Source organism: Gymnoscopelus braueri, assembly GCF_963280865.1.
Source record: "Gymnoscopelus braueri genome assembly, chromosome: 8".
NCBI classification, from domain to species: domain Eukaryota; kingdom Metazoa; phylum Chordata; class Actinopteri; order Myctophiformes; family Myctophidae; genus Gymnoscopelus; species Gymnoscopelus braueri.
Genome location: NC_137609.1, coordinates 21,041,017 through 21,053,000, shown reverse-complemented (window position 1 = coordinate 21,053,000; position 11,984 = coordinate 21,041,017). Strand labels below are relative to the sequence as shown.

Genomic DNA, 11,984 nt, shown 5'->3' with positions numbered 1-11,984 from the left:
CGCCCACTTCCTGTTTTTTTTGGTGCCGGAAGAAAAAACTCAATGCATTTTTCCATTGACATTTCCAAAAATATTTATATCTATTAATTTAAGCCTCGAATCAAGCCATCACGAGATGACATGAATCATGACCATAAAACGTTTTTTTCTGTGATTTTTTTTTATTTTATATTTAATTATATGATATACTATATTTAATAAATACCCTTTGTTTTGCCGTTTTCAACAAAAAAAAAATCACAGAATCAAACGTTTATGGTCATGATTCATGTCATGTCATGATGGCTTGATTCGAGGCTTAAATTAATAGATATAAATATTTTTGGAAATGTCAATGGAAAAATGCATTGAGTTTTTTCTTCCGGCACCAAAAAAAACAGGAAGTGGGTGGGAACTGCGACGCTCTATACTGTCAGAGTTACAGACTCGTAAGGGTTCATTTAGACCCCCTTAGAACCCAGAGAGTCCCTGAAAACCACTTTGAGAACCACTGTTGTAGAGGATCTGTCTGTAAGCCAAATCACATATAATTTATATCTTTTTTCAAATATTTAACTTTACTTTTATAATGGAAGTCAAAGGCGGTTGGATCGGGGTGAAACTTTGCCCAAATATGAAGTAATATGTCATAGATACGTCATAGATGACTTGACGTCACAGACTGGCCATATGACGTCTGAGATCCACATGGGAGCCAAGGTGTTATTAGACCCTGTGTTATTGTCAATTGTAAAGCAAATAAATGATATGATGGATATCAAGCCCATTCACTATGTATGGACATTATTACCATTATATACACACTCAACAGTCAGAATCACCAATGAGAGTGGAGAAACATGCTTTAACTAGAAAAGGCGCTCCTCGGAGCACAAGTCTCCGCCAGGTCAGGTAGGTTATTGTGGCCTCCTGGTGGCGCTATAATAGGCCAATGTGAAAAGGGTGCCATTTCTTCTTAGGCGTTTCACGGCAATCGGACACTGCATTCATTTGAGGCATTTTATTCCAACAATGTGTTTTGCTAAATTAGGACTGATGGTGGTGCTATAACAGGCCAATGTGAAAAGGGTGGCACAAAAGTCACCTCCTGGTCGAAAGGCCATGCCTTTCGGCCTGGCGGAGACAATTAGTAGAATGGCTAACTGTTCTATGTTAGACTTGAGTTAGGAAAATAGCAACACTGCCACAACCACTTTTCTGGATTTACAGGTTTAGATCCCTCACCTGTAGCTGAGGGTTCTCTTTTTCCAACGTAGTGACTCCCCAAATTGTTCCACATCTGACAGACCACAGCGAGGCCTCCTCATCACCGCTAGGGTCTCTTGCGTTAGCTCTCCACTTTCAGGAAGACCAAAGAAGTGCTGCATGTCCTTCACCTTACCACAGAGTCCAGGCACCTGATCTGTGCTGCTGTCTTCTGCAGCCCTCCTGTGTTTCTCTGACTTGGGTTTGTAGCCATAAAAGTTCTTGAGGTACTCCTGAAAGCAGATAGTTCATGCAGTGTGCAAGATGATTTATTATCACAGCTGACGAGAAACAGACTGAATGTAAGCCAAGTAGACGCTTCTCAGGTGTTGGAGACATAATAGGAGACATTTTATCTAATGTCTTGATCTCTCATGAAATGTTATTCATTTTGAATGCCCGAGGCACAGACATTCCATTTGAATTGGTCCAAGTGGGTGAAAACAATTATAGAAATGCAGCAATCACAAGCAATAAATGTAAATAACAGTACAGGGACATTTATCTCTTCAATTTGCCACAATATCTGGCAAGTAGAATAGACGTACAAATAATCAGATGTGGATATAATAGGTGGATTTTTTTTACAGTAAAAATTCCAGAAATTTCCCTAAACCTTTAAAAGCAGTGTTGAGCAGCAGCAGATGATAGCTTTTTCCTGGTAATTGTAGGTGTCACGCCATGAAAGGCCTAAAGGTAGTTTATGACCTTAGGTTATAATACCGTAGGTCCATACAATTTCACATATTCTACTTGAAAAGTTGTGAAGGCTTTAGAATTTTCTTTCTGCATAAATATGACCTAAAACATTTAAAGTTTTTATTCTAGACTTGCTGTAATACAGTGATTCTCAAAGTGGGGCCAGGCCCTCAGGGTTCCTTGAGGGTGTATTTGGTTCCAAAAAATCATAAAAAATAAAGGTACCTGTTTAGTGATCACTCCGTTTCAACATGAGACATACCTTCAGTTAATTATTTTTTGCCTACCATCAATTTGTCTACCGACAAAACAGATCAACAGATGTCGCCATACCCACAACACTACACATTGCCCTCTCCGACCTGGAGAAAAGGAACTCCTATGCGAGAATGCTGATTATAGATTACTAGATTACAGCTCAGCATTCAACCCCATAGTCTCCTCCAGACTTGACACCAAGCTCAGAAACCTATAGGATTCAACCCAGGCCTGTGCAGCTGGATCCTCGACTTTCTGTCAGAATGATGACAGGTGTTGAGGATGGGCTCCAAAACCTTTTCCCCCCTGACCCTCAACACAAGAGCCTCCAAGGGCTGGATTCTGAGCAAAATGCTATTGTGGCATTAGGTTGGTCTGGTTCATACACTACACAACACATCACTTCATATTGACTACGAACAATATTTCATCTAGCATGACTCAACAGTTAAAACTAATGCCCATCTCCTTGTTCTGGAGGCAAGCCTATCAAAACGTTTTGGATCATGTGACGATTTCATTTAGTCTAACTTTAACAAGTATAAGTTGTGCAACAACAACAGCGAAAATAAAAATTCCTCCAGAGGGGCAGCTCAGCCAAAGTGCATGAGCAAATGGGCTGCTCAGTATAACGTCAAAGGCTGTAAAAGTTGAAAGTTGTAGTGGAGTTTACTTGAAGTACTATTAAATGGATTTGTAAACAAGACCAGGAGACCTGGTTCTGCCAGACCCAGAATGAAGTCCTAGTATGTAACACACCTGTTTAAGTGAGCTTCCATCACTGTGATGACCACTGGCTGGGGCCGGAGGACAAAGTGACCATGCCCATGTATGGACGAAACAGGTACAAAGCCTCATGTAAGCCCGACCCCTCGGGTCTGGCTGAAATCTGAATGTGAAAGTGATTGAAATCTGAATGGCCGGGCTTCGCACGACGTGTGTCCCTTCTATGCCCATGTATGGACAGACTTTTTTTGGGGACAGATTTTTTTTTTGGCTGTGGCCGGAGGACAAAGTGACCATGCCCATGTATGGACGAAACAGGTACAAAGCCTCATGTAAGCCCGACCCCTTGGGTCTGGCAAAAAAAAAAAAAAGTACTTGTTACTCTCCACCTCTGGAAATTAGCTTTTAAGAAATGTTCTAAACTTAATCAACCAAATCATTAACATTATGTGGTTGTATGTTTAAAATGTAATCAACCCACTCATTAACAGTATATGTGGTTGTATGTTTAAAATGTAATCAACCCACTCATTAACAGTATGCGGTTGTACTGTAGTGGTTCTTCCCAGAAGTCTAACATACAGTAGAAAAGGATAATTACAGTAGCCTATATGGGGGAAACTCAGAAGTCATATTTTTCCTTTGTTAACATTCCCTATTTTGACATGACCAAAAATCCCTATTTTGGTCATGTCATATAGTTGAAACTTTTCAAAGATTTTCAAAGCTTTTCTATATATATATCTTTAGAAGATAGGACGCATTGTGAGCTTGTTGGTCGTCTATTTTAATTAATTTGTTATTTTGTTGATAGGCTTAAGTGGTTAAACTATGTAACACATTGTTTTTATGAATAAAATGTAATTTTGTCCAATCTAGTAGACTGTGTTAATACACTTATACAATTAGGGTGGTTGTATTTTGTCTCCCTGCTTTTCTATTGAGACATTTAGATCGTGTCAAAGGTCATGTCTCACCTAGACACAGGATCTGATAAAAATTATGACCTGATGGTCAAGATTAAATTTATCCCCTGAGCAAGCAGGCAGGCTCTATTAGCTCAATGGTAAAAATGTCAGCACTTGCGCAGAAAACCAGGTTAACATTCGGGGTAGAAGAGGAAAGTTACATAGTGCAGTTTTAATTCAATGTCTCATTCAATCAATTAATCACTGCAAGATGCTTTTAGGGACATACTGCACTTAATTAAACTAACATCATGGCTTACCAGAGCAAAGTGCTACTCAAGCAGAGACCAAAGGGCTTTCCCATCCTCACATACATGCATCCATTTATAAATACCGTGGCAAACTCCTGTTGGGCTTCAGATGGTCCAGTGTGGGTTTGTGAAGGTAGTCCTTGGATTTTGAGAGGAAAGGTCATTATTTTACCAGGGATTAGCATGAGAGTCAAAAAGCACAGCCAGAGCATCCCCATGTTTGACCGTCTATGATCCCTGCAAGCCAGCCGTTTTCTTTGAATTGTGCAAGTGCAGATACAGCGGTCTCTCTGGGGACCACCTGGATCCCAATGTTACAATTATGTATGTGTTTGTGCACTCCTGTCCTGACAAGATCAGCACAGTGGCTCTGTGCACCTCTTAAATTGCTCACCAAAGAGCCCCAGACATGTCACGGGAACTGCAAATGTTTGGTCTACCTTTTAGCTTGTCAACATGGTGGTTATCAGTGCCGAATTTGCATATACAGAGTGTATTGCAACATTGTGGAGGTATGTTATGATGGTGGATAATTGAGGGGTTAAAATGTTAAAGCCTGCGGTCACAGAGCAGTGATAGTCTCTTATCTGGATCAATGTCTGATGTATTTGGCTGAAACCATTGTTTATTACATCAGTCCTGTGTCTTTCAAATAAAATTTCCATAATACAAATATTGATGATATGTAGATAAAGCAAAATAAATCTTAATCATAATTGGAGGAGTGTTGAGGGACCATGCTGTATGATATATGACCTTGGATATGAGATTATTATGTTCAGAGATTGTATCAAAGTGAGTGATGCATTGCTTTGTGATAAATAATATGATGAAACATAAGGATAAGCCAATCTGTTTTGGGTGCCATGTTCATTTAATCACGTTTGTGTTGTCTTGTGTTGCTTAACTGTGAAAACAAGACATAGAATCTGACTACAAAGGAGCGCAAATATCTGCCGGGAAGAATGCCCTAATTCAGTGTTTCCCAACCTGGGGAGTGTGGCGCCAAAGATCAGCTTGTGTTAGAATGGGTGGCTCCAAGGGAAAAAGGTTGGGAACCACTGCCCTAATACCACTCTCCGTCTATTTCTCTGACTTACTTAAGCCTGGTCAATCTACCATTGTTAATGTGGTTAAGACAACTCGGACAGGGTTGAATGTGCATGGAAAGAGTATCAGTTGTGAAATAATGGGCAAGTTTCTTGGAGAGTGTAGTGTGCTTATTATAGTTAACTAACTAAAACTAACAAAATGACTAAAACTAGAATTGAAAGAACCTTTTTGTTAACTAAAAAAATTATGCTGTTCGGCTGGAGATAGACAGACAGAATGAGGCATCAACTACTGTAGGCCTGTATGAATAGTTTTGATGCAAAATACTTGATGGCTTTACATTGGGCTACAAGGGATATGCATACTGTAACTTGAACAATGCCTACACATCACCATAGGATGTGCTGCTAACATGAGCTTTGTGTGCTAATCCTCCTGTAATCCTCCTATAATTTGACAAACCTCTGTAGTCGACCGACCGTGGTGAGAGCAAAAAATGTGAGAGCAAAAATGTGTGCCCGGTTCTCCTCAGTGGTTGGAGCTATTGATCTGCATTTGCACACAGCCATTGACCATTACCATCTGAACGCAACTGCGAAGCCCGTTTTTAAATTTCGGCAAATAAAGTTTATTAGCGTTTTAAAAAACAACGGGAGATCAAACTGCGCATGCGTCGAATGCACACACCTACTCTGTTACAGTGTTGTTGTTGCCGCCTGCCTCGCCTGCCTCAGCTCACACACACACGCACAACGTGCTTAAACTTAAAGGACGTTCATTTACACGCATGTACACAGAAGACATTCTTACGGATCTGTGTGTGTGTGTGTGTGTGTGTGTGTGTGTGTGTGTGTGTGTGTGTGTGTGTGTGTGTGTGTGTGTGTGTGTGTGTGTGTGAGTGTGGGGGGGGGGAATCGCCACGCGACCGAACGGTTGTGTGTGTGTGTGTGTGTGTGTGCGCCTGCGCACTTCACCGGGTATGGTCTAGTGTTATATAATGTTGCCAACAAGACCCTAGCATCAGTCAAAAAACAATATACTATCAAATGCACATACTGGAGCAATCTGAGCTATTTTGTGGGTCTAGAGATTCAGAGATAAATGCAGACAATAGAGATAGACATAACCCCTGTTCTAGACCAGTATTCCCAAACCCAAAAACGAAATTTGGCGTCTCCTCCTCGACCCAAACGTAAAAAAATACATCAAAAATAGTTAAAATAGTCGTGACGCGTTGTCAACTTGTAGACTATAGCTATTTTCCCTATTTGACTTTATTTCTGTATATGTCTGTCTGTCGCTCCCATATTGGCATGCCGAGGGGTGCCCGGCATATACTCTCTGGGGTCGTCGGTGACGCAATCGGCGAGTTTGAAGCATAGAGGTATAGGTTTGAAGTTGGTTGGTCGGACGCTTCTCGAGATTCGTGAACTACATACACACACACACACACACATCGTTTTATTTCTGAAAACATTTATAACTTTTGAAATAATAAAGAACAACAATTTTATAGCTAAACAAGATTGACATAAAATGTCATTTACAGCTTGGCTACCAATATAAAGAAAACAAGTGCATCTGTGTCTGTCTGTGTGTGTGTGTCTGTGTGTGTGTGTCTGTGTGTGTGTGTGTGTGTGTGTGTGTGTGTGTGTGTGTGTGTGTGTGTGTGTGTGTGTGTGTGTGTGTGTGTGTGTGTGTGTGTGTGTGTGTGTGCGCATGTGTGCGTGTGCGTGCATGCATGCGTGCGTGTGCAAGAGAGAGAGAGAGAGAGACTCTCTGCAGTACTGGGGGGGGTCGGCCTCCTCTCGGCCCTACTGGTGCTGAATGCAGAGCAGGCCACGTCAGGCCAAAGGCCCAGGTGTCTGTCTAGCTGTGGCATCTCATAAGCCTGCTTGCAACAGCTGTCGGGTTTCAAACGATAGAAGCATGCGCAGTAGCGTTTTAAATGCGATTTGACCACCAGGCGACGGCAGCTTCACTGTTGTACCGTGGTTCTGGAGGCTTGGTTCAGAGTATGGGAAGCCATTGGCTACCCCTCATTGGCTGGCATTTAGCCAATAGGGAGAATGTGAGAAAGTAACGAGAAAGTGACAAATAGTTGCAGTGTCTGTTTAGTGACAGCTTTGCCAAGCTGTAAAAAAAAAGGGATATTTACCTGTGACCCATAAAAATGGGCCCCGACCCATCGTTTGGGAAACACTGTTCTAGACGGTTAGGGCCCTTGGGCACCGTAAAAAATGAATGCCTTTCTCATTTCATTCATTAGGAGCCAAGGAGTAAATCAAGACTTTATATTGGCTCAAAACAGGTTTGGGACTTGTTGGTAGCACAAACAACAACGATAAAAGATATGTGACTTGTGCATGAGTGAAAGATTTATAGCTGCAAATTATAATCTGTGTTGGTTAATGATTATGTTTGACACTGTTTTTTTCCCATAAATTAATACAAGACTGTCACACAAAACAAGTAGTGAAAATAGCAAATCTACAAGCTCGTAGATTGGCTATTACTTTTTTTGTATATAAAAAAGGGACGGTTTTCCATCTGAAAGCAATGAATAAGAAAAGGGTGGCATTCAGAAAGGTCAATTTGCTTAGTTTAATAATCCACATTAACGTGCACAAAACGTGCCTTCATCACACTGCACCCCTTTCCTTAACATTTCAGACGGAATTAACCATTTATTGGCTTTAGATTACTTATAATAATCTGATGGTCAGATGGAAACATTGTCTAAACTAGAAAAGTGTGGTGCTCGGAGCACAGGTTTCCGCCAGGCCGGGTTGCTTACCCAGGGCCCGCAAACTTTGGAAGGCAGTCATAGCCACTTGGAATGGGATCTGAAAAATCTAACTCATACATCTTGATCACATGACCCCAGAGATAATGTGTACTTGTTTGTGTGAGTTTTGGACAGAATCTGTGAAAGTAGTAGCAAAAAGTGTGTTTTGAAGAAAGCTCAAAACGACGGAAAATCTAAAATCAGAAATTTTTAAGTGGCCTGTAAAGCTGTAGCAGTGGCGGCCATTTTGTGGTTCCACAGATCCAGAGCCCATGAATTTTTCCCATAGAGATTTCCAAAAAATATTTATATCAATTATTTTAAGCCTAGAATCAAGCCATCCAGAATCCTGGTGAATCATGACCATAAAACATTTGATTCTGGGAAGAAAACAAATTTGAAAACTGCAAAACAAAGGGTATTTATTATTAGATATAGTTTATCATATAATTAACTCATTCCCTGCCAGACTTATTTCTGGCTGCGATTTAATGTTTTTTTTATAACTTTAACATTTTCCAAAAAAAAATCCCCATTATGATCGCAAGTCCAATCATTTTTTATTTATTTTTTAACTTTGTTTATTGGGTTTTTCCACAGCAGGATTCAGCATTAAAGACATATAATGAGGTACAGAAAAGCTTTTTAAAGCAACCAATAAAATACAAAAGCTCAATAAACACATTGAATTATCACCCCAAAACATGAAGACATAAAATTAAAGACACAAAATTAAAACAAAATATATATACATATATAAAAAAATATATATAAACAAACACAGACCGAACAAGACAAAAACAAACAAAACCAGAACAAAAACACCAGTCAAACAATACATATCCATGTCACGTTTTTAAAATCCGTTATACAGCACAATACCCCCGCCAGGCCGCCACAGCAAACCCAGCATATCAATGATCCACCAGACCTCACATATCCGTATCCTTGATCAGAGATGGATTCAAATTCCGGACAAATTGAAAGAATGGACCCCATACCTTCCCAAACCTACTGGAGGAGCCATTCAATGAGAATCTTTTCTAGTTTTAGACAATACAAGATGTCTCTTATCCAATGAGTGTGAGAGGGGGAAGTAGGTGATTTCCAATTAATTAGAATGAGTCTCCGAGCCAATAGAGTAACAAAGGCCAGAACATCCTTTTCCAGTTTAGAGAGCGAGGGCAATGAGGGGAAAACCCCAAACAGCGCACCTAAAGGAGTAGGCTCCACCATTCTCCCCACTATCCCTGATATGGACTGAAAGACCTCTGTCCAATATTTGTGTATAGATGGGCAAAGCCAGAACATATGGATAAGGTCTGCTGGAGATTGATGACATCTATCATAATCAGGAGATACAGTATCATAAATCCTTGACAACCGGGCCTTGGTATAATAGATACGGTGTAAAAGTTTACATATAATGAGAGCATGCCTCGCACAAATAGAGGACCCATGTACCCGTCGCAGAATGGCATCCCAAACCTCATCAGTTATTTCCTCCCCCAAGTCCCCCTCCCAACGAGCTTTAATAGAGTTCAAGGTCTCAGGCCGTAGACAACAGATTTCATCATAAATACATGAAATTGCACCCTTCAAAGATGGTAACGGAGTTAAAAAAGTGTCTAAAACAGAGTCATCAGGTAGATTGGGAAATGTGGGAAATGTTCTTTGAACAAAGCTACGGACCTGTGAATATCTGAAAAGATGTTGTCTGGGAATTGGATATTTGTCCAGAAGTTGCTGGAAGGATGCAAAAACATTATCGACGTATAAGTCTTTAAAAGTACGAATGCCCAGGCCTGACCACATTGAAAAAGCACCGTCCACCAGAGAGGGATGAAAAACATGGTTAGCTGCCACTGGGGCATGAATAGATAAAGACTGTAGACCAAAGTGGCGTCTAAATTGGAGCCAGATTTTTTAAGATTTTTTAACAATAACGTTCTTAGTGTATGGAGAGGTAGAGGAAAGAATAGGGGAGTGTGCTAAAGCACTCAATGTTACAGGTCCAGCCGAGTTTGACTCCATGACCAGCCACGTTGGGGGGGGATCAAAGGCTTCATATTGAATCCAATATTTGAGAATTCTGATATTGGCAGACCAATAATAAACCCCGAAATTAGGTAGAGCCATTCCTCCAAGTCTCTGCAAGTATTGTTTACGCAACCTCGGCACTTTCTTATCCCAGATAAACTCAGAGATCATACTATCTAATTTACTGAAAAAGGTCTGGGGGAGAAAAAGGGGAATACATTGAAACAGATAGGAGAACCGAGGGAGAATATTCATCTTAACCGAGTTGATTCGTGCAACTAGGGATAGATTAAGTAAAGACCATCGATCGAAGTCTGCCTTGACTCTTGTCAGTAAGGGAGCAAAATTTGTCTTATGGAGATCCTCATACTCCCGCGAGACATGGATTCCAAGGTAAGTAAACCCATCCTGAGCAATTTTAAAGGGAAAGTCATGTAGTGGATAGTTCCTAGCATCATTATTGATGGGAAATATTTCTTTTGTTCAGGTTCAATTGGTACCCTGATATTTGATCAAAAGATGTAAGAGTAGCCAGGGCAGCAGGGACCGAAACAGGCAAGTTAGAAACATACAAGAGAAGATCATCAGCATTAGAGCGAAACCTTCAACTCGCAACCATATCTAATCAGCAGCACCACTCACCCCATCCTGCCCCAAAGGTAGCAGCTATGGAATGTCAACCTTGTATTGTTAAAGAAACATAAAAGAAAGAGAATAACCTAACAAAGGTGCAAATAAAAGCACTAATACAAGCAATATAACTGTACATAGATGGCCCATACACAGTAACCACAGAGAGAGAGAAAAAAGACAAAACAATTATAATAATTTTAAAAAAAAGTTTTGAACGTTTTTGTTTTTTTTTCTTTTTTTTCCTACCTAATAAAATAAAATGTTGAATTTTTTTTTTGACTTTTGAAATCTTTTGGAATTTTTGAAAAAATAAAAATATTAATATTAAATATCAATTGTTATTAGTTAATCAACAACAATGACGAAATCAAAACTATTGTAACCGCACTCGAGAAGGAAACATAAGGAAACTAGAAAAAGTGCTCCTCGGAGCACAGGTCTCCGCCAGGTCAGGTAGGTTATTGTGGCCTCCTGGTGGCGCTATAATAGGCCAATGTTTAAAGGGTGCCATTTGTTCTTAGGCCTTGCACGGCAATCGGACACTGCATTCATGGTTTGAGGCATTTTGTGCAAAACAAAATGTTTTGCTAAATTAGACCTGTTGGTGGCGCTATAACAGGCCAATGTAAAAAGGGTGGCATTTGTTCCTCAACATAGTGTGAATGTGCGTGCAAAGTTTGACCACAATCGGGCGGTGCGTTCACGATTTGCAGAATTTTGTTAAAAACAAGCCACTACTGCAAACTTTAGATGTCAATCTTAGCCTGGTGGCGCTATAAAAGGCAAATGTAAAAAATGCAGGGCAAAGGTTTTTCCTTGACCTCTAGGGAGTGCGCATACAAAGTTTTACACAGATCGGTGCAGTTATAGTTAAAAACATGAATCTGCCTGTTATAGCGCCACCATGAGGCTGATTTGAAAATGTTCAAGTGGAATTTCTTCCTCGGCATAGTGGAAATAAGCGTGCAAATTTCACGGAAATTGCATGCTGTGTTCATGATTTGAGGCATTTTGCTGAAAACGGGGCACTCCTGCAAACTTTGGAAGCCATTTTTAGCCAATCAGGATGAAATATGAAAAATCTGAAAGACCCGTTTTGTTTAATGACTATAGAGATACTGTGTACTGATTTGCGAGATTTTTGGACAAAATCTGTAGGAGGACTGTCAAAAAATATGTTTTGCACAAATCGGCCTCCTGGTGGCGCTATAAAAGGCCCATGTGAAAGATTTGGGGCAAAAGTTCGGAATTGGCATCCAGGGAGTGTGTGTGCACAGTTTCACTGCGATCGAGCCAACGGTGGCGGAGATTAGCTGGTCACAG

General features: G+C 40.4%; 2 protein-coding genes across 2 annotated transcripts in view; both read right to left on the bottom strand.

The window, feature by feature from the left end:
• LOC308090715 (collagenase 3-like) overlaps positions 1 to 7,229 on the bottom strand; it is a gene marked incomplete at both ends in the record, with an annotated part of 14,550 nt that extends 7,321 nt beyond the window's left edge. The window contains 3 exons of the mRNA XM_080435979.1: positions 1,085 to 1,113; positions 1,225 to 1,478; positions 7,191 to 7,229. Of these exons, the coding sequence (XP_080292105.1) occupies positions 1,085 to 1,113; positions 1,225 to 1,478; positions 7,191 to 7,229 (322 nt within the window). The remainder of the gene's footprint in view (positions 1 to 1,084; positions 1,114 to 1,224; positions 1,479 to 7,190) is intronic.
• The window catches only part of acer3 (alkaline ceramidase 3), a 90,390-nt gene that overhangs the window by 56,550 nt on the left and 21,856 nt on the right, over positions 1 to 11,984 (bottom strand). The gene's annotated exons all lie outside the window — the stretch shown is intronic.